At 43.2% G+C, this 27346-nt stretch overlaps 1 protein-coding gene across 1 annotated transcript in view; it reads right to left on the bottom strand.

Annotated features, from left to right (window-relative positions):
• Positions 1-27346, bottom strand: part of DOCK2 (dedicator of cytokinesis 2) — a 1824799-nt gene that overhangs the window by 1576117 nt on the left and 221336 nt on the right. Inside the window, exons 6-7 of the mRNA XM_085617853.1 lie at positions 19938-20086; positions 1881-2016 (exon numbers count right to left, since the gene is read on the bottom strand). Of these exons, the coding sequence (XP_085473979.1) occupies positions 1881-2016; positions 19938-20086 (285 nt within the window). The remainder of the gene's footprint in view (positions 1-1880; positions 2017-19937; positions 20087-27346) is intronic.

Below are 27346 nucleotides of genomic sequence, written 5' to 3'. Positions count from 1 at the left end.
CCTGGTGTTCTGCTGGCCCCCCTTCTCTGGGGTGCGTTGCTGCTTTCGTGTTGGCAGCGAGTTTCTGCTTGGTTTTGCCATTCACATCAGTCAAGGGCCTCTTGTGCTCTTCCATTGTCCTCTTCTGCCATGCAACGGCATTCACATAGTCTGAGGTGGTGTGCCATCTTTGCCTCTTTGTTGCCAATGACACGTTGGAGGTGACGTGCGGTTGGTGGTGGTGTTCTGGCTCATCCGTGGCAATAACCGGGTTTTCCTGGCGACTGTACCCCGTCTTCCTCTTCCTCTTCTCATTGGCCTTCCACGGGCCCTGCATTCCTGGGTGTTCCTCCGTGGGGATTGTGGGGTTCATGTTGTCCTCTGCAGTCGGTCAGGGTGCATCTGTGGTACTCCGCAGTTGATGTTGTTTTTTAGTGACATTTTCCGTATGCTGTTCTTGTGCTTTTTTCCCGCATTATGCGTGGGTATTGCTGGCCTCTCGCTGGTTGTCACTGTTTTCTTATCGCGTTTGGGCACATCGCATGTTTTTTCGCGTTGAGGTTTGTGTTTTTATCTCCGTCGAGGTGGTTGTATCGCGGACATTGGTCGCGTTTTCGGCGGACTATGTCATAGTACCGCCGTGTTGTGAATTCCACGTTGACACTGGGTTATTTTCACGCGATAGGCTGCGATGTGTAAAGTTGGTTAACATTCTTCGGAGATGTTTAGCACACGTTCTTGTGAATATACCCCATGTCTTTTTAATGCTGTGGCACAGCAGGACAGACAATGGTGCTGGGCTTTTGCACAGTTCACTCTACACTGTAATTCATTAACATTATAGGCCCCATGAGCCTAAACTGCACCGCTGTACAACTGTTTGATGGATTCTTGCTTGTTTTGCAAGCTTCGGTGCTATGCGTGCCAGCCATTACCAGGGTCACTAAAAATGCATGGAGTTAAAAATTAAATTGTTGTTATCCTCCTCCATTTATTGCTGTTTACGTCCCTGAGCAACTCTAAAACAAAGTGCTTAAAATTCACCGACATTGTTTTTTGAAGAACATCCCAAAACAGGTGACATTATGTTTTTTCGTTTTTTTTGTGACCTTTTATATAGCGCGACCTCGACCCGAAGGTATTAGAGCGCTTTACATGAGCACCAGTTACGTTACACAAGGACACATTCATTTTTTGGTCGGCACGGCGAGATTAAGTGATTTGCCCAGAATCACAGGAAGCTGAGCCGACGCCGAGGTGCGAGCCCGGTCCTTCAACTTCAAAGTCGACAACTCTGTCTGTTAGGCCACAACCTCTCCCCTTTTATTTACTCAAGAGGGAAAAAACACAACGCGTCATGCTAGACCCTCACTACAAAACTAGAAGCCAGCCATGTTTATAGCAATTTTTCAATGGGAGGTTGCTTAGCAGCCCTTCGATTCATCCACCTTTACCGTCGAGGAAAATTTGACGCTGTCATCAATCTTCTGCCCTCTTTCCAAACTATGTTTTTCAACCTAAATATGATTCATTATTTACCGTTCGCGGCTTTTCTGCTTTGCGTTGAGCGCCCTAGATTCTAAATGGTCCACATTCCCTCTACTGTCAAGGGGGGATCGAAGATAAATTTCTTCTTTTCTAAAGCTGAACCGTGTCCCATCAACAGTATATGCAGGGCCGCGAAAGAAGCGAGAGAAAAAGTGAGCAATTCATATCAGCAAACATGTCATTTAAACGGATAACCTGTCGCACATATTCTTGGAAAACAGGATTTCTTGATATAGAAAAATTATCCACAGCTTGCTGCAGAGGCCGTGGTCCAGGGGAAGCTTGGGCTGTAACTATCTACTCTCTGAAAACAGACACATTTAACACCCTATTTTAAAACAAGAGTCTCATACCATTTCTTCTTTAATGCGCTCCGTAATTTTGTTAGTAGCTTCTTCATGCGCGTGAAAGAGGCTGATGACACTAGTCGTGTCTGGGTCCAAAATATTCCCATCTTCATCTCGAACAATTAAATCTAGTTCCAGTATCCTGTGGGTAACAAAATAGCAGCAGCATTAAATGAGTCAATTTTTGTTTTGCGATGTCTACGAAATGGGAACAAACAGCTTGACAAATTCAATAACCAAACAGCAGGCCCCGGGCAAGATTCAACCACATTAAATCAGTTTCTATCTATTCAGTGACGCTAGGAAAACAATATTTAATTAGCATCAGAGAAGTCAAAAATGTTCAAGACATCACAAAGGCAGAATGAAGTGATATATTAAGTACTTAAACCAGAGTTTATCTAATGCATCTTTAATGTACATATACTTACTTCCTTTATGCATCAATATATCTTCCATGTACTTGGATCTATATATTTATTACTTTTCTACTAAAAAAGCATATTCAATGAACTACCCTATTTCTCATCCTTTACCTCTATCAATATCTTTAATCTACATATACTTACCTCCTTTACGTATCTATATACTTTCCATGTACTTATGGATCTTAATATTTATTTTTCAATGCACCACCCTATTTCTCACCCTATACCTCTCTCAATATATTTTCTACCTCAACTCTCTGACTAATCTCAAACTTCTTTCTACTACTCTTTCCGATGCACTATCCTATTTCGCGCCCTATACCTCTATCAATATATCCTCTACATCCACTCTATCATTCATCCCAAACCCCATACCATTATGATCCCCAAAATAATCCTTTCTAGACTATCCCCTACTCTACCCCTCCTTTCTACTCATCCCAAGCCTCCTCCTACTTCTATGACCTCCAAAACAAAATAAAAACAACAAAAAAGTCTAAATCCTTCACTCTTCTATCTCTCCATAATCCTTTTCAATCAAAATAACAGACTAACATGTCCACTTCTCAAATTTCATATTTCACTATACTAATTCACCACTAATACATTATGGGTTTCAGAGTAGCGTGCTACTCACCGAAAAAGCGCTTCAACACCTCATCAGGGGTAGGAAGCACTATATAAATTAAAACCTTTTTCCCTCTTCTATCCCTCCGCTACCCTGCTCTATCCAAATAACCAAATAACATATCCACCACTCAAATTACCTTCATATTTCACTATACTAATTTTCAACATGAATCCTTCATGGGTTCCACAGTAGCGTGCTACTCGCCAGAAAAGCACTTCAACACCCCATCAGGGGTTCAAACCTTTTTCCCTCTTCTATCCCTCCCTACCCTCTCAATCCAAAAAACTGACTAACATATCCACCCCTCAAATTACTTTCATATTTCACTATACTAATTCAACACTAATCCTTTATGAGTTCCGGAGTAGCGTGCTACTCGCTGAAAAAGCAATTTGATGCCTTGTCAGGGGTAGTAAGCGCTATATGAATGCAATTACAATACAATATATACTTTTCATATGGGTAGGTGCTGATTGCAAATTTGCTTAACTTTGTTTTACAATTGGAATATGCAACTATTTATGACAAATCGTGTCTTGTCATATGCCTACTATGAGGCATTTCTGTGTGGCAATCTGGGTGGCACCACCTTTAGGGCACCAGATTGCCCTACAAGCAGCAAACGTGGCTCTATTGCTAAGAAAGGGTGAAGGAAGAACCAAAATATCAATTAATCTGGGGAGGCACAGATGCTTGCAGGAGCCCTCTTGCTATTCTTCAATAGGGCATCTTGCAGATAGTTTGTACTAATGAAGTCACCTGTTAAGTACAATACAGGTGAATAATGGCAGACTGTAGGACATTTGTTACTGGTTGAGGGGGGTAAAACTCTCCTTAGGCAGCAACCACAATTTCTGTCAAGGCAAAGTCACAAGCAAACCCCAAATTAACCTCTGCTTAATTCCCTATTAGCGTGGCACAAGCAGTCAGGCCAAACGGTAGAGAAAATGTGTAAAGTGTTCATGCATTACTTCAAACAGTAATAAAGTGAGAACGCAACACAAGACAAACCCACACAATTCAGAACATTAGAGTATATTTTAATAAATTATTAGAGACTAAAGGAACACAAATCCAATCAGTAAAACTGGTGATATGCATTTTCAAATATTTAAGTAAAAATAGTCCCTAAAAGCACAGAGCACCAACTGTGGCTATCTGGTCTTGCGCAGGTCTGGAAGAGTACTGAACAGTTGGGTCTGAGGGTCCAAAATGTATACCTAGTGTCAGCTTTGAAGCAGGTGAAGGTTCTGGAGGGTTCGACCCCAGAAGTGTCTGGAATTTCTTGCCTCCCTGCCCAGGCCCCAGCTTGTCTGGGGGCACAAAAGACTAGTATCAAACCCTTTGTGAGTGTGCTAAAGCAGAGCCTTTGTGATGTGCAAGTGGGGTAGTAGACAGCTCCGCCCCCCTATCAAGTCAGGGATGACCCATCCTACCAACACCTATTCCCTCTTTGTCTCATTGTCTGGGAGCAATACACAAAGACCAACTGCCAGCTGCATTAGTCATGTGGCCCAGGACACAAGATGCATGCACCAAATTGTTGGAACAAGTAAATGCAAGCTGGCATTTTCAGAATTGTGACTTAAAATACAACTTTACCAATGAAGAGAGTATTAGATTAGAAATCTTTAGACACTGAACTCGACACTCCTAGTCCCAAATGAAAGTTATCCCTTATTAAATGTAATATGGTAATCCAATATTATCCTATAGGAAATGTAGGCCTTGCAGTAGTGAAAAACAATGTAAAAGTTTTTCATGACCAGGACATGTAAAAGTTAAAAGTACATGCCCAACATTATAAATACAATGAACCCTGCCTTCTGGGATGTGTAGGGCCTACCTTACGGGTGACTTATATGCACTGAAAAGGAAGGTTTTGCCTGGCAAAATGTTTATTTTGCCACGTCAAAATGGCAGTTTAAAACTGTACATACAGGCTGCAGTGGAAGGCCTGAGATGTTTAAAAGGCTACTCAAGTGGATGGCACAATCAGTAATGCAGGACCACCTGTAGCATTTAACATACAGGCCTTGGGTACTGGTACTACTACTTTACTAGGGGTTTATAAGTAACTTAAATGTGCCAATTTTACCATGTTTAAAGGAGAGAGTACACACACTTTAGCACTGGTTAACTGTCGTGAATTGTGCAGAGTGCTGACCTACACAAAAGTGTTCAGAAAACAGGAGGCTGAAGGCAAAAGGTTTAGGGATTACCCTGCAAAAAAGGCCAAGTCCAACGCAGACTTAAACTATGTTTACAAAATGTACACAGCCAGCTGAAATTCCTATGAACATCAGTACGATAGTTTCAGTGTACTCTTGCTTTACTACAAGAGCTAAGGATTTGGCCAAAATAAATGAGACTGGAGTTTATTATCAAGGATCATCTTTATTAGATATAGCTACAGGCAGCTTTAGCTGTCTGTTGCATGAGCTCATGCAATCAATTCTTCAGAAAAAGCACAAAGAAGTATAGAGAAAAATTAGTCTTTGGTTAGCTGTGTCCATTGATGGGCTTCCTTGTCTTTTTCTGCTTTCGTCACTGGCTGGATTAGCAATCAGTAAACAAGAGAGCATTTCAATGTTTCAAAGTTGCTTACATTTTTAAATTGACTTTACGTTAAATCTTTGGCAATGGGGCATGCAGAGTGAACTGTGCACTCCTCGGATGAGCATGCACAACCATTGTAAATAAAACAAAAAGCATGATGGTATTAAATGCTTTAATGGTGTTTTTCAAGTGTTTGACCTCTAAGGCCGTGATTATGAGTCAGACTGGGCTTAATTACACTACGGAATTCCTCTCCACCTGATTCTGAGTGGGCCGATGTGTCCCTATACCTGTTTTTTCCCAAGTGCTGGAACAGCAAACTCAATTTTATTTTGTTCCGCCCAGCCGAAATGTAGCTTACCCTCTCCTACTCCCTGCATGCCTCTCATTCCACCCCACCCTGCACAGAGGCTGCAACATACATTCACCACCTGCCTAGAGGAAGTGGTAAATGTATGTGTTAAACCTCAAGGAACTTACTACTGGTGCCTTGAGGTAATGTCCAATTCCATGAGGTTTAACTACAGCACAGTAACTTTATTTATGCATGTGGATTTATCACCGCACGAGCACCCTGCTCATACTCGTATCAACCCCTTTGTCGCAAATTGATTTCAACAGCGTGTTTCATATATACCATGCATAGTACACTACTCGTACAAGGACGCTAATGAGCAGGGAATTCATTTAACATGATCCTTTAAATGTTTTAAAAACTAGGTGAGGTGTTTTGGAGAGCGTGTTATATGTGTATCATGCGCTGAAAGAATACACAAATTGATGTAAGCTATCGGTCAAACTCCTACATGCACATTTCATATTTGGAAGAAATGTTTTATATATCCATGGCACGTAAACAATGTTACATGCTATCATGCTGCTACAGAACATGGGCGGACAATGTTTACATTAATGTTCACTTCACATGGTACTTGCTTCTGGTTAGTACGTCGTTTATCATGTTCCATTTCTAACATGTCCTGAGCACCCGTCAGATGAAAAAACACACACTGTCAAAATGATCATGAGTCGAATCAGTGCATTTAGCAGCATGTGCCAAGTGTAACAAACGCTGATCATCAGGAAACTCAAATCAAAAGGCCTCTCCTTAATGTTTTACGTCCCAGCATTATCGTCCACCCACTGAACTCCACACGAGTTGGCTAGATGGATGCCACTCTGCCCATGGGCAACTTCACACTCTCTTTAAAGACTTCCCAAATCACCCCCATCTTAACTTAAACAGAACCTCAATCTGGATCTTCTTTGCAAATTCTGCACTATTTCCAATACATTATGACTAGGAAAAGTTATGATGAGAAGCATTGCTAATGAATTGAACGCTTGAAATTTCCAAAGTCTATTTGCTGGCAGACCACCAATGAAGCATTCGCCCTGGTTTCGCCATTCAAACAGCCACTTTGAAGGGTTTACACAACTCTCATCACTTCCTGGATATGTGTAACTGCCTTCTCGTCCTGGTAGTCTTAACCATGGCTTTTGATACATTTTACTGCTAGAAGGTTAATTTGGACTTTTTAAAGCATCGCATCGGATTTAGAAGTCCAGGCTGGTTCTCCTCATTTCTCTCCAACAGGTACCAAGGTCTGACAATAGGGAGCTTCATCTCAAGATTGAGTGGCTTGTCTTGCGGCGTTCCCTAAGGTCAATCGTAGGTCCTATTTAATTATCATCCACTGCCTTTGAGTCTAATCTTTTAAAATCCAGATGCATGTTTCCACCAATTTCACAGCATCACACAAATGTTCGTCAAAACATCACCAATTGAGCATATAACCATGTTACACATCTTCCGTAAACATCTCCAGAATTGGATGTCACAGAATTCTTCTGCTTTACCACAAAAAAGAATTGCTTCTCTTTTCACCTTTCAACAAATTCAAATTCAACTCCTCAATAATGGATTTGCTTAACTCAATAGCTTCTCCCCTAACCTCTTTCCCAATGTAAATTCCTTCACCTAGAACCCCACTGTAAGGCCAGAAAGGGCATCCCCTCAGCATCAAAACTCAGCCCACCCTCCTTGTCTTTAGAAACACCCTAAACACTTATCTCTTCCACTTTTTCCAGATTTATTGATATCTCTCTTAGAAATAACCACATATTATATTTAGGCCATTTGATTCTCCTTTGAGTGCCTGCATTCAGCTTCTCTCCAATTCTCCTTTGCAAAAATGACATGACAATTTATCCTTCTTTTACAGCCTTAAATACCACGTATTTTGTTGAGTTATGTGTAAAAATAATTTCATAATTGTTAAACTTGGCTCTTTTTGGCTAAAGTTCCCTAAACTTTTTGCTTTCCCCCTAGACCTTTTTTCTGACAGGGTGTTGCCAACTTAGATGCTTTGGGCTCTTTGCCACTGCAGATCAGTGTCAAAGTGCAAGTTCTCCCTGTGTAAAGTGTAATGGTAATTGGTTGTCAATGGTTGGTATATTTGCCTTACTAGTAAAGTCCCTAGTAAAGTGCACTATGTGTGCCAGGGCTGGTAATGCAAATGCTTCTAGTGGGCCCGCAGCACTAATTGTGCCACCCACAAAAGTAGCCTTAAAGAGAGAACTCAGGCCTGCCACTGCAGTGCCTGCACGCAGTTTGTTAAACTGCCATGTTGTCTTGACAAGTGCACCCACTTGCCAGGCCTTTCTCTTTCTATGCACATCAGACACCCCTATGGTAGGTCCAAGGTACCCCCCTGGGCAGGCTGCAGTGTATGTGAAAGGTAGGACATGTACTAAGGTGTGTACCATGTTCTAACAGTGAAATACTCTCCATTTTGTTTTTCACTGTTGAAAGGCCATCTTGCCCATAGGATAGAATGGGGAAGGCTGTGTAATATGTTTTCAGCCTACCTTCCCAACGGCTTAAGATGCAGAGGGGAAGTGTAGTATGCCTGAACTCACAATTCAATAACACATCTTTCTGTGAAGGTGGTGTTTGCATTGTGTGTTTAGAAACCACTCTTTTAGAAGTGGCTGGGTTTGTGTGCTCTAACATTTCTGTGTGTCTGCCTGGTTGTGGATTGACAGTCTGGATCTGAAAGTGATAGGATCTGGGGAATGTCTTGACTCAGGGGAGGAGGTGAGACAGCAACAGGCTGACCTTCATCTGGAGTGTAGGGGGGAGGACTAGCCCTGGAGGTGAAGAGGCCTGAGCTGCAGCCATAAAACAAAGGCTCCATCCCCTGCCGAGTGATTGATGATCCAGATCCCCACTAACAAAGGAATAAGGTGTCGCTGGCAGGGAGACACCCAGAACTGGTTTAGACAGGGGTCAGTGCACCCCTGAACACAAAGACTTCAAAGACATTTAGGGGTATAACTATGAGAGCTGAAACCCCTGGACTTTGGAAGGGAATGGAATGGGATTGATCAAAACTGAAAAGGATTGAAACTACTTCGTGGTCAAGTGACGAAGTGACGGTAGCAGGGACCTGCTCAGCCTTAAAAAATCCTTGAAAACATTTTTCGATCTACTTCCACTCGCTGCAAGGAAATCAGTAGCAGTCGCCCTGATCCTTTCGCGACTAGACTACTGCAACAGCCTCCTGGCAGGAGCCAACAAACAAACATTAAAAAGACTCTAAGTAGTACAACATGCAGCGGCGTGGTTGGTTTTAAAACTAACAGGAAGATCCTCCGCATCCGCAGCCCTAAAAACCCTTCATTGGCTTCCACTACATAAGAGAATACTCTTTAAGATTCTCCTAATCACCTTAGAGTCTCACTCAAACTGGGGCCAAAATACCTCTCATCAAGATTCCCCCCCCACATTACAACCAGAACCGTCAGGTCCTCGTTGGCCAACCTACTCAAACCTCCCAGTTTTACATGCAAAACAAAGGGAGGAAAAACAATGGCTGTATTAGGTACCAGAGCCTGGAACCCACTGCCTTTGCAACTGAGAACGTTAAAGTCCGAAACACAATATAGGAAGGCACTAAAGCCTTGGATTTTCGGATCTTCAGATGAACTCTGCCTCTCTCTCATCTAAGAACTTCAGAGCTTCCTCTTACCTCCATGCCAGCACCAGGATGCTCCTTTCGGAGTGGCAGTCAGCGCTTTATAAATATCGCTTTTCATTTCATTTAATTTCATTTCAAGAGGAACCTCTGCCAAGGAAGAAACAGCTGAAGAGACTGAAGGAAAGGACTGACAACTGCTGTGTGTTCTGGGGCTGGCCTGCAGTTTTCTGCTTTAACCAAGGACTTAAGGGACTTTGCTGTGTGCTGTATCCTCCTGCTTGAAAGGACTTTGCTGTGTGTGTCCTGAAGTAACTTAACCCAAAGGGCCCGAGGAGAGCTGGCTCCCTGTTGTGGAAACTCAGGAACACAAAAGTTTCCAGAAGTGTCTCAGCGACGTTGTGTGCATGTTCTTCATGCAGTCTGAGACCTTTGTGAGGATTGCCCTGTGATTGTGTGCACCCGGAACTCAAGTGAGTCTCAGCGACACTGTGTGCATGTGTTTCTTGCAGCCTGAGACCTTCATTATCGCCATCGGCCCGGAATCAACCAAGTCGCATCGGAGGCCCAAGCCACGAGAGGTGGAGAGGAGCGCGAGGTCGCACCCCCCAGGTAACGGGTGTTAGCACCTGGGGCGGGGTGCAGGCTCGGAGAGAGACACTCTCGGCCTCTCCCATTCTTGCAGTGCGAGCCTCTGTTTCAGCTCGTATTGCGGCCCTTAATTGCAGAGGAGTGGCAGTACTAGGGGCCGGAGTGTGGAGCTGCACTTTGGTTTACACCAAATTAAATCAAATCAGGGATATTTATTAAGCGCACATATCACCCAAAGGTCTCATGGCACTGATGGACAACTCTGACTTTCCGGCTAGAGAGAAGATCTTGCTGGTTTAATGATCGAACAGCCATGTTTGTAACTCTCTACGGGAGCAGTTGTGATCAGTGACAATGCGTAGGTGGGGGGGAGCAATTCGTTCCAGAGGGCGGGCGCCAAGAAGGAAAATGAGTTTCCACCATTTTTGACAGTACGGACTCTGAGAGGGGTGAGGAGAAGCTTATTACTGCACCTTAATGTCCTGCGAGGCTGGTAACAGCTGAGTCTCTTTGCCAAGTAGCTGGGGCACCTACCGTACATAATCTTGTGTGCTAGGCAGAGAGTTTTAAACCTGATTCTCTTCCTAACAGGAAGCCAGTGAAGGAGTTTTAAGCTTGGTGCTGAGGGTGATCTAGACGGGAGATTCAACACCAGCCTGGTCACAGTATTTTGCAGAACCTGTAGCCTGTACAGCAGATCTTCATTTATTGGTGTCAGCAAGGCTTTCCTGTAATCCATCCAGCTGATGATCCGTCCCTGTACTAGAGGTTTCCTAGCTTCTATCGGGATCCATTTAAAGATTTTACGCAAGCTGCGCATGATGCCAAAGCAGGTGCCTATCATTTGGTTGACCTGGTTCTTCATTGATAGTTGGTCATCAATTAGAATACCAAGATTGAGCACTGCCTGCCTAGGAATTGGACAGGGGCCAAGTTTGGGAGGCCACCAGTCTTTTTACCAGTGCTCATGTGCCTTCCCAAAGAGTATCACCTCGGTCTTATTACCGTCGAGTTGCAGATGGTTAGTGCTCATCCATCTATCAACTTGCAACATGGAGTTAATAAAGCGTGTTTTTGTGTCCATGGGGTCAGGACCAAGGGTGATCAGAATCTGAGTGTCATCGGTGTATGACACTACATCAAAACCATATGATCTGATCACCCTGGCCAGTGGAGTTACATAGAGATTGAAGAGCGTTGGGCGCAAAATAGAGCCTTGAGGTACTCCCATCCTTACTGGTTCGACTGCATGAAACCACGTTACCTATATGGACTGCGGTGGCTCAATTGCTTAAATAACTCTTGAGCCACTTCAAGGCCCTCCCTCTGACACCAACCTCCCAGAGCCATTGTTCCAGTATCTTGTGGGAGATGGCGTCGAAGGCAGCAAACAGATCTAGTAGTACAAGGATAGATGATTGTCCCTTATCCAGTGCCAGTCTGATATTGTCTACGGCTTCCATCAGCCCTGTTTCAGTGCTGTGAGCAGCCCTAATACCCGACTGTGATGGATCCAATAGGCCATTACTTTCAAGATGGATTACAAGTTGTCTGTTGATTAAAGACTCAAGCACCTTCCCAAAATAGGGAAGTAGCGAAATCGGCCGATAGTTGGTCAGAATTTTAGGGTCTGCAGAAGGTTTTTTTAGGATTGGCCTGACTCTAGCAGCCTTCCATATCACAGGAACCATTGATTGTAACAGTGACCTATTAAATAGGTCAGTAAGTATGCCCCCAACACCATACCCATGTTGGGGGCATATGTTGGTGGAAGCTGACCGGGAGTCACTTCGACTGGCGGAGAGACCGTCTAAAGCCCTGTGATCGATGCTGGAGTGTATTACGCATTGCATTATTTCTGCATTACGAACTACCTGATTGTTGCATTACGCATTGCATTATTTCTGCATTACGAACTGCCTGATTGTTGCATTACGCATTGCATTATTTCTGCATTACGAACTGCCTGATTGTTGCATTACGCATTGCAAAATTTCTGCATTACGAACTGCCTGATTGTTGCATTACGCATTGCATTATTTCTGCATTACGAACTGCCTGATTGTTGCATTACGCATTGCATAATTTCTGCATTACGAACTGCCTGATTGTTGCATTACGCATTGCACTATTTTTGCATAACGAACTACCTGATTGTTGCGTTACGCATTGCATTATTTCGGCATTATGAACTGCTAGATTGTTGCATAACGAACTGCATTATTTTTACATTGCGAAGTGCCTGATTCTTGCATTACAAACTGCATAGCATTGCATTAGGACTGCATTGTATCATCTAGAATTGCTCATTAATATCGCAAGAACTTACAAGTGCTGGCTGGCCTAATAACTGGCCAGGAGAAATATTACAAATACGCATATGTTGGATCTTTAGCGTGTGATCTCATCGTATATCTTTTTATATAAACTTATACTTGTTTTTATATGAAACTCGTGTGGAGTCCTTTTGTGGTGTCACCATTGGGTCACTGGGAGCGTGGTTGCAAATACTTCACACATTTGCCTTGAAGATAAGCCTGGCTGCTCGTGCCAAGCTACCAAGGGGGTGAGCAGGGGCTATCTGAGAAGGTGTCCTTCCTTTCCCTGACTTAGAAGCGAGGGTCCCTACTAAGCCTAAGGTACATACCTCAGCCTACTAGGGAATCCCGGTTCTAATAATAATAATATATGCAGTAGTGCAATACAATAAAACTGAAAACTTTCCAATATATTTCAAATGCAAGTGGGGAAATATCACTTGCAGGCTCATATCTGAACTTTGACTTTTATGAAGCCTGCTCTGTTTGTGCCTATGGAATAGCCAACTTACCAAAATGTAAAATATGCCAATTTAATTAAAATACCTTTTTTTTATTTTTATTGAAATAAATATTTTAGTTTGGGACTGTTTAGTAGATCCTGGTGACTCTTGTGGTTAAATTACCTGGAAACCATGGGAGTGACTGACTCTTTTTGCCTTGCTGTGGTATCCTGCTTTTTAAGAATCTCCAAGGGCTTGTGCATGCTTGCCCCTGTTGGAAGTCTCAGCGAAATCAAAGACTTCAGAAGAGATTTATACCAGATCTAAAAGAAACCTGCCTAAAAAGGAGAGTTGAAGAGCTGTGAGGAGCTCTACCCCTTTTCTATAGTGTAGGGGTTAGGGTTGGCCTGCAGCTGCTGCTCCAGCAAGAGAAGGACAGGACTGTTCTTCCCTTCTTTTATTTTTAAAAGTAAAGCACATGTGGAGTGTTTTTTTTGTCCATCCCAGCGCATGCGGAACCCTGCTTTAGAAGTTCGGTGCTTGCTCCCCCCCAGCGCATGCACTGCTGCACTGTCCCTCACGTTTCCAGGAAGGGGAGAGCTTGAGGGAAGGACGTGCTTGCCCTCCCCCTGTAAGCCAGTGTATGAGGGCTGCTGCATGCAGTCTCGCACATGGAGGAGCCGTGCTGAGGCACATCCCTGTACAAGGGATCATTACAGCTGGAGCGGCAAGGATGAAACCCCAGGGAGTGGTGAGAAAAGGGGCGAGAGGCCTCCGCCAACATCAGCAGTGGGTGGCGCTTTGGCCTGAAGAGAGACTGCACTGCGGGCTGCTGAAGTCGTCAGCGGTCCAGGAAGAAAGCGTAAGAGCTCTGCTACCATCCTGCTGTGGGAAGGGACATGGAGGGAGGCCCGCTGGCAGTGTGGTGCCACCGGGAGCCCTGAGAGGGCTCAGAGCCAGTGCACACCCCTGCCCCAGGGACCGGGCTGCCCAAATCATTGCAGCTGCTCTGTGGCTCCACACTTTTCTCAGAAACACAGCATTGCTTCTCTGATGGGGGTGCAAACCTCACAGGAGGAGTGGCTGCCTCACCCGTACGCAGACAGCAGCCTTTGATTGCTTAGCCTTACAACACGGGGGCCTGGTGAGGTCCCGGCAGAACCTTCCATGTGCAACCCCCTCCTCCCGATTTTGCCACACATGGAGGAGTATTGGCACTCCTGAATCAGGTGGGTGACACGGCGGAGTGAATCCTCCACAGAGGACCCTACTTCGAGTTTGTTCCCAGGGAAACCACAGTAATTACTGTATCCCCAGTACTATATGTGCAGGTTCTCCAGCGGACTACGTGTGACACCAGCAAGCCATCTGTGTTCTTGCAGCTGGCTCCCTAGGAGTACCGTAACCCCCTAATAGGAGCGAGGTTCTGGCCTGTATGAGGTTGTCCTGGAGATATGGGTATGGTATTGATGCCTGTGTTAATTACCTGCTGTATCTTCATGCCCTAAGGTTATGGTCACATGTGATGTTTTGGGGGGACCTATGTGTTTCTCTCCCCAACCTACCTGCTGCAGTCCATGCCCTGAGATGGTGGTTTATGTAGTTTCATACGCTGCAATGATAGGATGATGAGTATCCTGTCAGGAGTTGAATTTGCATGTATAGTAATGGTGGTTTTTGGTGATGTGTGCAACCTATAAGTATCTACTTTAGTGCACTACCTATAAATATATGATCTAAGTGATGTCAAGACAATCGCCTGGTTGGTGAAGTGATTATGTGACTGTGGTCTAATATGTTTTATGTATAGTACAAAGGATATTTTTCCATAACCTTGTGTGGAGTCTCTTCTTGTGGTGTGCCTAGTGTGTCACTAGTGTGTGTGTGTGTTGCGCAAACGCTTTACACATTGCCTCTGGGATAAGCCTGACTGCTCTGCCAAGCTACCAAGGGGGTGAGCAGGGGTTATCTGGTGTGTGTAACTCCCTTATGCTGACTAAAGTGGTAGGTTCTGCCTGGCTTAGGTGCATACCCTAGCCAACCAGAAACTACATTTCTAACACTTCTTTACTATGTTGTTATCGTTAGAACTTATCATGTACTCATCTAATCTGTGCTGTTATTCATTGGATTCTCAAGGCACAACTTGCCCCCTTCCACACAGTCGGGCCACCCAGGCGCTTGTGGCAGGAGCATTCTCTCTGCGTTTCCCTCTCCCAGTGGGATGATTCCCAAATAAGTTCTCCATGTTGCAAGTAGTCCTTAGAGAGGGAGGGAGGGCATATATCTTAACCTAATATGGGGGTTGGAGTGGGAGTAGCAGGGTTAGGGAGAGAAGTGTTGTGTTATCGTATATATGTTTTTGTCTGTATTACCATCTTACCCAGCCACACTGTCACCATAGCTCTTTACTTCATTATCGACTGCTGGCTTCATGTCCTTAAACGTCACCAGCCCCTCTATTTGACGTTCGCATGCGTTTAAAATGGCAACGGTCTCCTGTTTTCCCTGGAACATTTGTGGACTCAATGACTACAGAAAATCGCATCTAGTCCACGCATACATACATAGGCACAAAACTGACATTTGCTTTCTGCAAGAGATTCTGCGCTCTATCTGATGGGGTGAATTGTACTCTTCAAGATATTCAAATTATGCACGGTGAGTCGCTGTGCTTTGCACAAAGATTTACAATGGCATTTGTTCCATTCCCTCATAGACCCCGAAGGGCGTTAGATTATACTTACGGGGGCCCTGCATCGGTGGCAGTGACGCTTGCTGCGGTGTACTGACCAAACAGTGATGATCCTGATTTCTTCACTGCAATGTGGGCGGACATTTCAGTCTTGGTCCTCATGCTCTCATATGGGGGGACTTTAATGCCATAATGGAGAACCAACTAGACCGCTTTGGGGTATCAAAAAGTCTACATCCACGTGCCACAACGGTGATCAACACGTTAGTGCACTACAATTGTTTACTAGATTATTAGATACAGCCAAATCCATTCCATCATGAGGGTACTTACATCTTGACCTTTCACAAAGCCTGATCCAACCTTGACTTTTGGCTGGTGTCTAGGGATGTCCAAACATGGACCTCCTCGATAGCTCACTTGCCACATACCCTTTCAGACCACACCCCAGTTATGCTGAAGCTCCAAATTCCACAGGCATCCCCTTGTGCCTTTACTTGGCGATTACCGGTGGGAGCTTTGCTGGACGCAGCATTTCATGAGGAGATCCATAACGCCATATTAGAACATTTCACACATAACTCAGGCTCAGTCCAATCCCCATCCACACTCTGGGAGGTATTTAAGGTGGTAATATGGGGTGCCTGCATTGCTAAACAATCTGGAGTCCTGAAGGCTATAAGGAGCACCCTGACTTGACTTGAAGGAGATATCTGGAACAACAATATTGACACTGATATTCTAGCATGAATGCGAGACAATCTCTCAGAATTCCATGAGGAAGCTATTCGTGAATCTCGCTTTCTACACCGCCATGCTCAGGCCAGAAGATATGGCAAAGGTGACCACGTGAGCAAGACGCTTACAAACATTTTGAGCACCCCGTGCACCTCTGCCTATGTCTCCGAACGCCTAGATACTGAAGCCAAATCTGTGTCCTCCGCAATTGAGCTACTTGAAGTCATGACCTCCTTTCATGCCCACTTATATTCTGCAACCCCTACTCTGGACCAAACCACATTGTCTGATTACTTTGACACCATTCAGCCTCTCTGGCTTGATGGTGCACATCGAGCCTTTCTAGATTCTCCCATGACAATCGAAGAAGTCATTAGGAGCCTCCCTGAAGACAAAGCGCCTGTCCTCAATGGGCTCACTACTGCCTTTTACAAAGACTTTGCCTCAATACTACCTCCATGCTTACTAGCCATGTTTGAGGAGTCCCTGAAGACAGAGACACTGCCGCCTTCCTTGTGAGAGGCGGGTATCATTACACTTCTTAGACCCGGAAAGCTTTTTAACCTCTGTGATTCTTATCGACCCTTATCCGTAATAAACGTAGACAATAAAATGTATGCTAAAATCCTTGCCAATAGGCTCCAGCCTCTTCTACTATTGATAGTTCAACCAGATCAATCCGACTTTATTCCTGGCCACTTGACTTCCCATGATCTCCGCAGTAATGCACCACCTTGATCCTCAGGTCTCTGCAGTGGCAGCCTTACTTGACACAGCAAAAGCATTTGACTCGCATATCATGGGCATATCTCTTCCCCCTTTCTCCCAGCTTGGGCTTAGCCCTGGCTATATTAAACAGGTACAACTCCTTTACGCTCTCCCTACAACACAAGTAGGCTTAAATGGAAAAATATCCAACTCCATTCCGATTACCCGTTGCATGAGACAAGGTTGCCCACTGTCATCGCTCCTTTTTGCCATCCCCATGGAGCTGCTGGTGGCGTGGCTTAGACAACATCATGCCAACAGGGGAGTTGGGTTTACCTCCAGGGGTCAAGTGGTCTCCATATACGTGGATGATATCATCCTCTATGCTTGTGACCCTGGGGAGAACCAGGCTCCCCTGACGAGGGAGTTGATCCGATTTGGAGGCTACTCTGGTGTACAAATCAACTGGGCCAACTCCATACTGTTTCCACTTACTGACAATACGGTACAATTTCTGACTGAATACCCCTTACAATGGGCAACTGGCCTGGTTCACTACTTGGGTATTTGTCTCAGCCGTGACATGGATGAGCTGTGGAGATCAAATTACAGCCGCGTCATGATCTGGTTGAAAGACAAAATACCTATATGGTATAAACCGTCCCTGTCCTTGGCAGGTCATATTGCAATAGCAAAGATGATCATTCTTCCCAAGTTTTATATCTCTTCGCTAATATTCCACTCTCGCTCATGACACAATTCTTCAGTCGCTTAAAATCTCATATGATTACACTATTATGGGTAAGTAAACAACCTAGGGTGTCCTGAAAACTACTCACCCTTCCTCTTGCACAGTCCAGTTTGGAGACACTGGACAAAACACTATATGCCCATTGCCCCCAAGCACAATATTTACACTGCAGGTTTTACCCTGCTCCTTTCCGACCACATATGTTTATTGAGACAGATCGTGCTGCCACTTGACTGCTGTCGATGGCCCTATTTAGCCGCCTACACAGCTCCCAGGAAAGAAATTAATGCTGTCAAGTGGGTCCGCTTCGGCATTGGAGGCTCTCTGTAAAAGTGCACAACTGCCACTTCTCTACGCACTTGATCAACAATCCCCAATTGCCACCGGTTCTGAATAAGGGGGTTTCTTTACGTATGCATAAATACAAGCTTCAATATTTTCTGACCTCTACTCTGATGGGTGGTTCCTCTTACCTTTCTAGTCTAACATTTCCCAACACCCTTGGATACCCTACTATATTGTCAACTGAAAGCCATATGCCGCACACTGCACAATACCTTTCCTGCCCCATACCGAGCCTCCTGGTGTCGGAATACATTCTTACTACCCCCTCCCCTCGCAAATTCATAAGGTGCCTTTAAAGTAACATTTAAAGCTCTTCCCCAATCACTATTCCCGGGGTAGGGCACTGTGAGAATCTGACACTGACCCGTCGATCACCGAAGCACAATGGTCGTATTGCTGCTGACAACTAACATTTCTCTCTCCGAATGACTGATTGCGATTAATTCACTTCAAATTCTTGCACAGCATCTAACGAACCCCACAATAGTTATGCAGAATGGGTGTAGTGTCCGATCTACGCTGCTTCCTCTGCAGCGCACGGCAGGCTTCATTCCTTCACATTGCATGGCAGTGCTGAGGCGTGGCTTCTTTTTGGGGAGAGGTGATAACTAGCCGCGGCCGCTGCAGGTAAGAGCGGTGGGGCCAGGTGAGTGGGAATTTCGAGAGACGACCATGAGGGAAAATTAAATAAATAATTAATGTTCCCTCTTGGTCGTCTCTCGAAATCTCCCCTCACCTGGCCCCAACACTCTTATCTGCAGCGGCCGCGGCTGGTGATAACACATATTCAATTGATCTCCAGTTATATGATCCCCCATTCTCCACTGATAGGATTGTTAGGATATGTTAAAGATGTTCCTGATATGCATAGATGACTCACTGACATGTTACTCCTGCTGGTCAAATGTAGGGTAGCAATACACTGTGACAGGAAACCTGTTACCACTATCAAAGCATGGTTACACGATATCCCATACTCCCAAGAGCAATTCACCACTTACTGGGCCTTATGCCTTTTTGGTCAAAGACATCTGGGAGCCATTCACAACCTGGCTTTAACAGCGAGACTCAAATCCTCCCGCACCTGCATCAAACACATGACCACCTGACCCGGACGGGGAACCGTACAACCGCACCCCCCTTATGGCCTGAGATATGTGGATATGTCCCCTGGTGCCTTTTTCACACTTTACCACCCAATAAACTTGCATTGCGCTACATGTTTGTACTGTCACCATAGTATCCAATGTGCCTACTACAAGGCTTTCTTTAAGAAATGTAAGTAACTGACAATGTAAAATGCTTCATTTTGTATAACTTATTGTGGTATAACCCCTGGTCCCTGCCCCTGCTGACCTACCCTCTCTTTCTTCCCCTCCCCTTCCCACTCCCAACACCCTGTTTACCCTCCCTTCTGATACAGATATTGTTGTTGTGTTGTACTGTTTAAAAAAAATAGATTTTTTTTTTTTTTACCAAGAAACCATAAAAAAGGCTACCAGAGGAACCACACAACAAGTTGGATTTCCAAAAGTTAGCAAACTTGTGGATTGATCTTGATATTTACTCAAAGGCCAAGCTATGTTCTAAAATAAATTAAAATAATTGCACCACATCATTATAAACCGTTACATAAATAAAAATAGCCTTTCAATTTGAGTCTAATGTTTTTAAGTGGCTATTGCGAACTAATAGGGAAAATGTTCAAGGGTGAAGTCGCTCCACCAGTTTACTCTGCTGTAGATACTGCGTCCTTCAAAGGAATCACAAGTTGCAATGAAAAACGAAAGTGAAATAGTGAACAGTAAGACACCCTACAAATGAAATTTCCCATGCTAAACAGACATATTTCTTTCGTTTCGAAGGAAAAACATACTTATTTCCATAATCAATCTTTGAAGTGACTTTCTGCTTGAGTTCTTTCAGTTCATCCTTCGGCAAAGTCCCCGACAAAAGCTGTGCTCTCCATTCCATTAGGTCATACATCATAGATTGCACTTGCTTAAACTTCTCAGATTTGCTTGCCTGAAAACAAAAAGAAAAAGGAAAAGGGTATTGCGGGCAGCAGCACTGTGTTCCAATGCCATATCCGGTGCACAGTAGGATTTGCCGACACGGATACACTGAAAATGGCATACCCTTTGGGTACTTCAGGCACCAGAGATGTCCTTCATAACATCAGTTCTAACATCACAAGCAACATATATAATGAAGTCATCATGGCTAACTTGGAATAAACAGCTTTTGAACCCACGTTCAGATGGCCATATCCAAGGACTTTTTGTTTCACTTTTAAATGTAATAAAATATAGTTGAAGTAAAGCATTTCGGATCGTTGTTGTAATTATAACCAGATAAGTTAAAATCACAAAGATACAAACTGGCTGGGTAAAATGTTTCCACTAAACACATTGTTGTTTTTTATTTGATTTGTTTTTATACTACTCAGAAATTCATCCTAGACAGTCAGTGAGAGTCAGTGGAGGTTAACATACTTTTAAAGAATAGTATCACTGTACTTTGACTAGTATACTCAATTCTTTAGGTAGTTGGTTCTTCTAGTCATTAGCACGATTTACTAATTTAATCTGGTAAGAACATTCAAGCGAAAGTTGCCATACTGTTTAAAGCCTGTATTTCCCCTTCATATATGGCAACATAGATATTCCCCCTAAATAGATATCACTGTCATACTTTTTTCTTTCCATAAAGTCACAGACACCAAACACACCCTGAATCGTATGATTAAGCAATTGTTCGGACATGTGCAAAAACACCACCAGAATAACTATACTAAGTACTGTCACTTGCTACATGGTTGTAGCTGAAATATTTGCTGAAAACCTTTATGTGTATGTTAACTGACCTTCCAGGCAACCGCGTGCTGGGCTAAGATGTCACTTAAAGTCTTTATAAGGTGTAAACTCCTTCATATGGCAGTGTCACTGCTACTAGTTGTAAGGGCATCGGTCTGCAGAAACCAAGCTCGTGAGGTTTCATCCCTCCTGACTGACAAAGGATTTTGTGAGTGATCTAATGGTGCACAAGAACTGATCTTTTCACAGGCAGTGAGGCCCTGATCTACTTTGGAATTGAGAGGTTGTGTGTGTAAGCATTCTATCATCCTATGACATGGAGTTAGCAGAGCTCTATCCGTTCTGCCGACCCCTCCCTCAAAAATCAGAGCTCAAGCATTACAGTTGACAAAAGTTATATGATGGAGACAATAGAAGCTGCCCCCCCCCCCACCCATTGGTAAGTGGCATGTAGCTGGTCCAATAAAGGAAGTAATATAGGTGCAATTCATCTTTTAGAAAGAAAAGGCATATTAAGCATGTTAAGCTACTTCAGGAATCAGATAATAAACAATGATTACATTATTTTTGGGTAACTAAGGTGAATCTTGGTCTAACAACAATTGTAACGGAGTTAACACTCTACAAAAAATACTCTGCATAACAAATTGATTACACATGAAATTATGTGAAAAGTGGAGGTTTCAAATTATGAATGATATCGCCTTACAGATAAAAGGAAAGAAAAGGCTCAAGAAAGATATTTGGAAAGTAGATCCTCAAGAATGTTGTTTGGGCAATCAGTTGAAGGCGCATATACATTGTGTATTCCATTTTATTAAAAAAAAAAAAAATTCACTGAATGTGTTTTTCATATGTATCTTATTCAGTGAAGAATGTAATAGGATAATTAGAATTTAGCTCAATAAGTAGCCAAAACATTTGGGTCAAAGTTGAAACTAGCAATTTATTGAGAGACTCCTAGAAGACCACATAAATATGTCTGAATAAAAGTACATTGATTGAAGCAGTAACCTGGGACGCAGGAAACACTAAGTGACTGTAGGAATGGAAAGTCTGAATGTTAGATAGTATTTAAGTGTTTGGGTGTACTAAAAATACATATTGAGTGTTGCAGGTTAATAATTCACAATTTTATATTTTTCTTGAATTTAAAAAAGAAAATTAAAAGAAAATAAACGGATTATTCTTTTAATCATTTTGCATCATCTGGTATGAAATACTCATTGGTGTTAGAGAATGAGACTGAGGTAATGGGAACTGAATGATAATGCAATCATAATGATTAGCAAATAAAAGTGGCATAGGCATTGGTTATAACATTCACATTTTGTATCAGACACTCTTAACGTATTTGAAGGGGTTAGGTACTTCGGGTCCAAACCCAAAATCCAAAATGAGAAAGCTATTATATATTGTATAATAATGTATATTTTTCCTATCCATGGGTGACTGAGGAGAATGTTAGATATATGAGCGAGAGCGACCCCTTGTATCTTCCAAGGGAATGGGGTACTAATATCACAACAAAAGATGCAATCCCTCTGCTGGGACACAATGGTACAGTACTAGTATCACATAACACCACAATCAATCCAATTACACTCAAATAATCATGATATGTTAATCACATTTAATATGCAAAAAAAAAAAAAATTCTAAAAATTTTTACATACATGTATTTCATAAAAACAGATCATACATTTGCATGAATATTTAAAAACACAGAATTTCACACCATATACTACTTGACAGATATTAGTTCAAATACATATAACAACCTGTTATGAGCCCGCATAACAGAAAACAACGAGAGACAGTATGCTTTGTCATTTGTTACACATCCTATTGGGTAATGAGTCAATGTCCGTAGTTTGTGATATATTACACAATTATATCTACTCCTGAAACCACGGTTCTCCCAAGATTGTGTAGTTGAGAAGCGTCGACGCGTTTCGATGGTAAATCTTGTTAATCCATCTTTATCAAGACAGGTTTATAGGCTTTAAGTCCTCGTTATTAAATCCGGGACTTCTCTATATTGAAAAACGATGTTCAATTTATATTGTCGTTAATGATCCTGATATGTATTATACGTCGAGGAGACAGAGATCCGAGCTATCTGTCCTCATGTGCATCTCACTTGTCTGTTTCACGGACGGATATCCTAATATATATTAAAAACGGCGTGACGGGGATTCATAATAAATCTCCCTCAATGGACGTCACCTGTTCCCAAAAAAACGTGCGCAGATAATAGCGCCACGTAACAACTCGAAACGACGTGACGGGGATCCGTACTAGCTCTCCCTTAATATGCGTCACCTCTATGCTCGATGTTAGCGTCTTCGAGTGCGGAAATGCTCCTGATTGCTCTCGCCTCCAGGCGAGAGCAATCAGGAGCATTTCACGTTTCACGTCGTTTCGAGTTGTTACGTGGCGCTATTATCTGCGCACGTTTTTTTGGGAACAGGTGACGTCCATTGAGGGAGAGTTATTATGAATCCCCGTCACGCCGTTTTTAATATATATTAGGATATCCGTCCGTGAAACAGACAAGTGAGATGCACATGAGGACAGATAGCTCGGATCTCTGTCTCCTCGACGTATAATACATATCAGGATCATTAACGACAATATAAATTGAACATCGTTTTTCAATATAGAGAAGTCCCGGATTTAATAACAAGGACTTAAAGCCTATAAACCTGTCTTGATAAAGATGGATTAACAAGATTTACCATCGAAACGCGTCGACGCTTCTCAACTACACAATCTTGGGAGAACCGTGGTTTCAGGAGTAGATATAATTGTGTAATATATCACAAACTACGGACATTGACTCATTACCCAATAGGATGTGTAACAAATGACAAAGCATACTGTCTCTCGTTGTTTTCTGTTATGCGGGCTCATAACAGGTTGTTATATGTATTTGAACTAATATCTGTCAAGTAGTATATGGTGTGAAATTCTGTGTTTTTAAATATTCATGCAAATGTATGATCTGTTTTTATGAAATACATGTATGTAAAAATTTTTAGAATTTTTTTTTTTTTTGCATATTAAATGTGATTAACATATCATGATTATTTGAGTGTAATTGGATTGATTGTGGTGTTATGTGATACTAGTACTGTACCATTGTGTCCCAGCAGAGGGATTGCATCTTTTGTTGTGACTGAGGAGAATGACAGCACCACTGAGCTGTGGAAAGAAGTTCATTAAGATATACAAATGCACCAGCCTCCCCACCTGCCCTGCTCCCGCTGCACAGGCAGAATAACGAGGAGGAGACTTATTGGGCCTTTCCTATAGCTGGCAACTTGGTGTGAACAGGACTTCAAACTCTTGTAATATTACCAGTAGACGTTTGCCAGGTTGGACTCTCCAAGTGGCATCAGCCTACCTGTCATCAAGCAAAGGGGTAAGGAACGTCACTGTGATGTAAAGGGGTTGAGCTAGTAAAAAGGGGTAGGTTCATTACTTCAAAAGAGCTCTGGGATTACATGAGAAGGGTTTGCTACCTTCACATTTACATGAAATTCTTCGATAGATTTCTTCAGGCATGAACAAATCTCACAAAGCTTATAATACATCACATAACTAGGAACGGAGGATGCTGTGCAGCTAGCAGTGGGTTAGTGGCATGTGCATATGACATACTAGACTTTCCTCTTTCCAAACCAGGGCTCCGGATATGTAAGCATGGAAGGAGAAAGGGTCAATAAAGAAGTTCTACCGAATGAAAGAGGAAGATCTCCTTTTTCCACGCGAGCACAAGGAACTGCCTATCCAGCCCTGACTCTGTCAGAAACGGCCTTTCCCAGGGCTTTGGAACACGATCACCCACACAGACCTCAATGTACATAGGAGTCGTGGTCTGTGGTGAAAGCCTGCACCCTGCATTGCAGACTACTACTTGATCAAAGGGATATCTGCATGTGAAAGATCCTTTACAAACTAAGCATGCTACCCATTGGAAGGAGCCCTGTTAACTGTAGAACTTATTGCATAGTGCTTTTTGCCCCCCTACAACTAACATGAAGTGCACTAGCTTTTTGAAACCAGCCCTGAAGACATCAGAAACAAGCATTGGCATAGCCAATAGGTCTCGCCTTTGGGACCTTATAAGTGTTTAGTCATGCAACAGTTGGCTATGCCATGCGGCCTTGCGGCCGCGAAAGTGAAAGTAATCGCTGTAAAACGCGGCGCGTGCGCCCGCGCACATGCACTGTAGCTCTAGGTAGCACTTTTTGGAGCCCTCTTAATAAGTCTCGCCAGACCAGCGCATGCGCTGGGTCAGGCGAGATCTAAAAAGGAAATTGACAAAACTACCTCTATGAACCTATCTAATAAAAAATATTCAAACCACAGCCCTTATAGAAGAAGTGGTTTGTAATTGTGGATACTTATATATAGGTGCTGTGGAATGAGTCACAGACACTTCATTAATCCTGTCTCTGCCTAATTTACTATTTCTGAATCTGCAGCACCTGCTTGCATCCTTTTAATGCATTCACTCATGATTTGTAAGAAACACAATTCATTTTTAACTCATCCCGTATGGCAACGTTGGAAGGACTTACTGAAGTCCACCGTTCACAGTTCTTGCTCTAATAATTGTATTTACAGGGATATTCTATCTCACACTCTCTTTGTTACTGGTCTTCCACCTTTCTCCACAGATTCTGTTTTGCCAATGTTATTCCTCATGTATGTGTCATTTCGGTTGACGTACAATCATCCACTTATACATTGTAATTCTATTTCTCTATTTTTGTGTGATAGATACTGGTGTTATATTTTACAGGGTCTTATGTCTACATGTGTCAATTTGTAAAGAGTATACAGAACCTTATGCTCCTGTACTTACCGCAGTGGCAACATACCATTCAGCACTTCAAATGTAGCATTGCCTCCAAGAGCCACCTTCCTATGCCTTGTGATTTCATCTGTACTTCATCCGTCGGGATCAAATCACATTGCTCAGTTTATCTGATTTAATGTCGTCTTCATCAGAAACAGAGTTAAGATGACTGCTTCTGGGAAGGAATGAGCTCAATAAAAACATATAGATCTGATTTAGGTATATCCAGAGACAGCAAGTCCCTTTCTCTAAGGCAGTCAGATGCACTTGCAAGTAGGCCTAACATATGCTATTTACCTGTTAAAAAAGACCTTCAGTTACATTTTAACAATTTTCCATTATTACCTATTGGACAGTATCGATTACTTTTGACGTCCATGATAACGAATGGTCACAAACCCTTGTTCTGAAAATGGTTACAGCTGTATCTCCCATGTTCTTCAGTCAAATTTGCTGATGTTTTGGTAGACTTCGAATGATCCAGACAATTACTAAGCCTTTCAAGAACGAATGTGATTTATTCTACTCTCTTATACATGGAAGGAGAGCCTGTCCCAGAAGGCAAATTCCAAGGGTAGGGTTACAAGCACTGTAACTGAGTGGAAGTCGACATGCAAAACACAAGCAATTGTTGCAGGCAATCTAACAGAGGACAGTAGCGACCCGTGGAGGGAGTTCCGTGGGGCGGTGAGGTGGGGCGGGGTGGGGAAGGGATGGGGTAGGGGGTAGTAAACTCCAGCAGAGTAATGTAAAGAAAAAAATAAATAAAACTAATTTCATTGCGCGCGCTGAAACGCCAAATGCATTTCAGCGCGCGCAATGAAATTCGTTTTATTATTTTTTTTCTTTACATTACTCAGGTCGGCCGTGAGCTGGAGTTTACTACCCCCCACCCTGCCCCTCCCCCGCCCAGCCTCACCGCCCCATGGAACTCCCTCCACAGGCCGCTACTGACAGAGGAAGAAGCTCATCAGGGAACAGGCTTGGGAGGCCCTCAGTCAGACAAGTGTACTGTCAGATAGCACAAAGTTCTGGGCAGTGGTCAATATCCCCTTTTTTTCTGATTCAGCAAATTCTAGAACCGATTGTACTATAGTTGCAGAGAGATGGGTCCACCACTTTGAAGGGATGTATAGTGGTGATGACTTAGGAGGGTCTGACGCACTATGGGACCTCGGCTCAGCTAGTGTGCAGTTGCATTTCAACATAGATGAGGTACACAAAGCTATCCTGACCACAGCCGGGGGGAAAGCGCCGGGTCAGGTTGGGGTTCCTTCGGACCTGTGTAAGGCTGACCCTATGGCCTGGGCCAGGATATTGACACAGGTTTTTAACACAGACTGTCTGCGTGGTTCCCCCCTTAGGCTAAGGCCATTATCATACCTAATTCTAAAAAGGGTTCGAGGGATGGCCCTTTGTGTTATAGACCTATTTCTCTTTTAGATTTGGCAGCTAAAATTATGGGCAAAGTGATTTTGGACCGCCTAACCTCTTGGTTGGAGAATTTTAATGTCATTTCTGACCTGCAGTATGGTTTTAGGCAAGGTAAAGGGACACTAGACCAATGTCTTAAGCTGCACCTGGTGGTGGGAAAATACA

This window comes from Triturus cristatus, chromosome 7 (assembly GCF_964204655.1).
Source record: "Triturus cristatus chromosome 7, aTriCri1.1, whole genome shotgun sequence".
In the NCBI taxonomy this organism is placed as follows: domain Eukaryota; kingdom Metazoa; phylum Chordata; class Amphibia; order Caudata; family Salamandridae; genus Triturus; species Triturus cristatus.
Note: the sequence above shows the minus strand (reverse complement) of the source record. Positions and strands in the feature narration are given on the sequence as shown.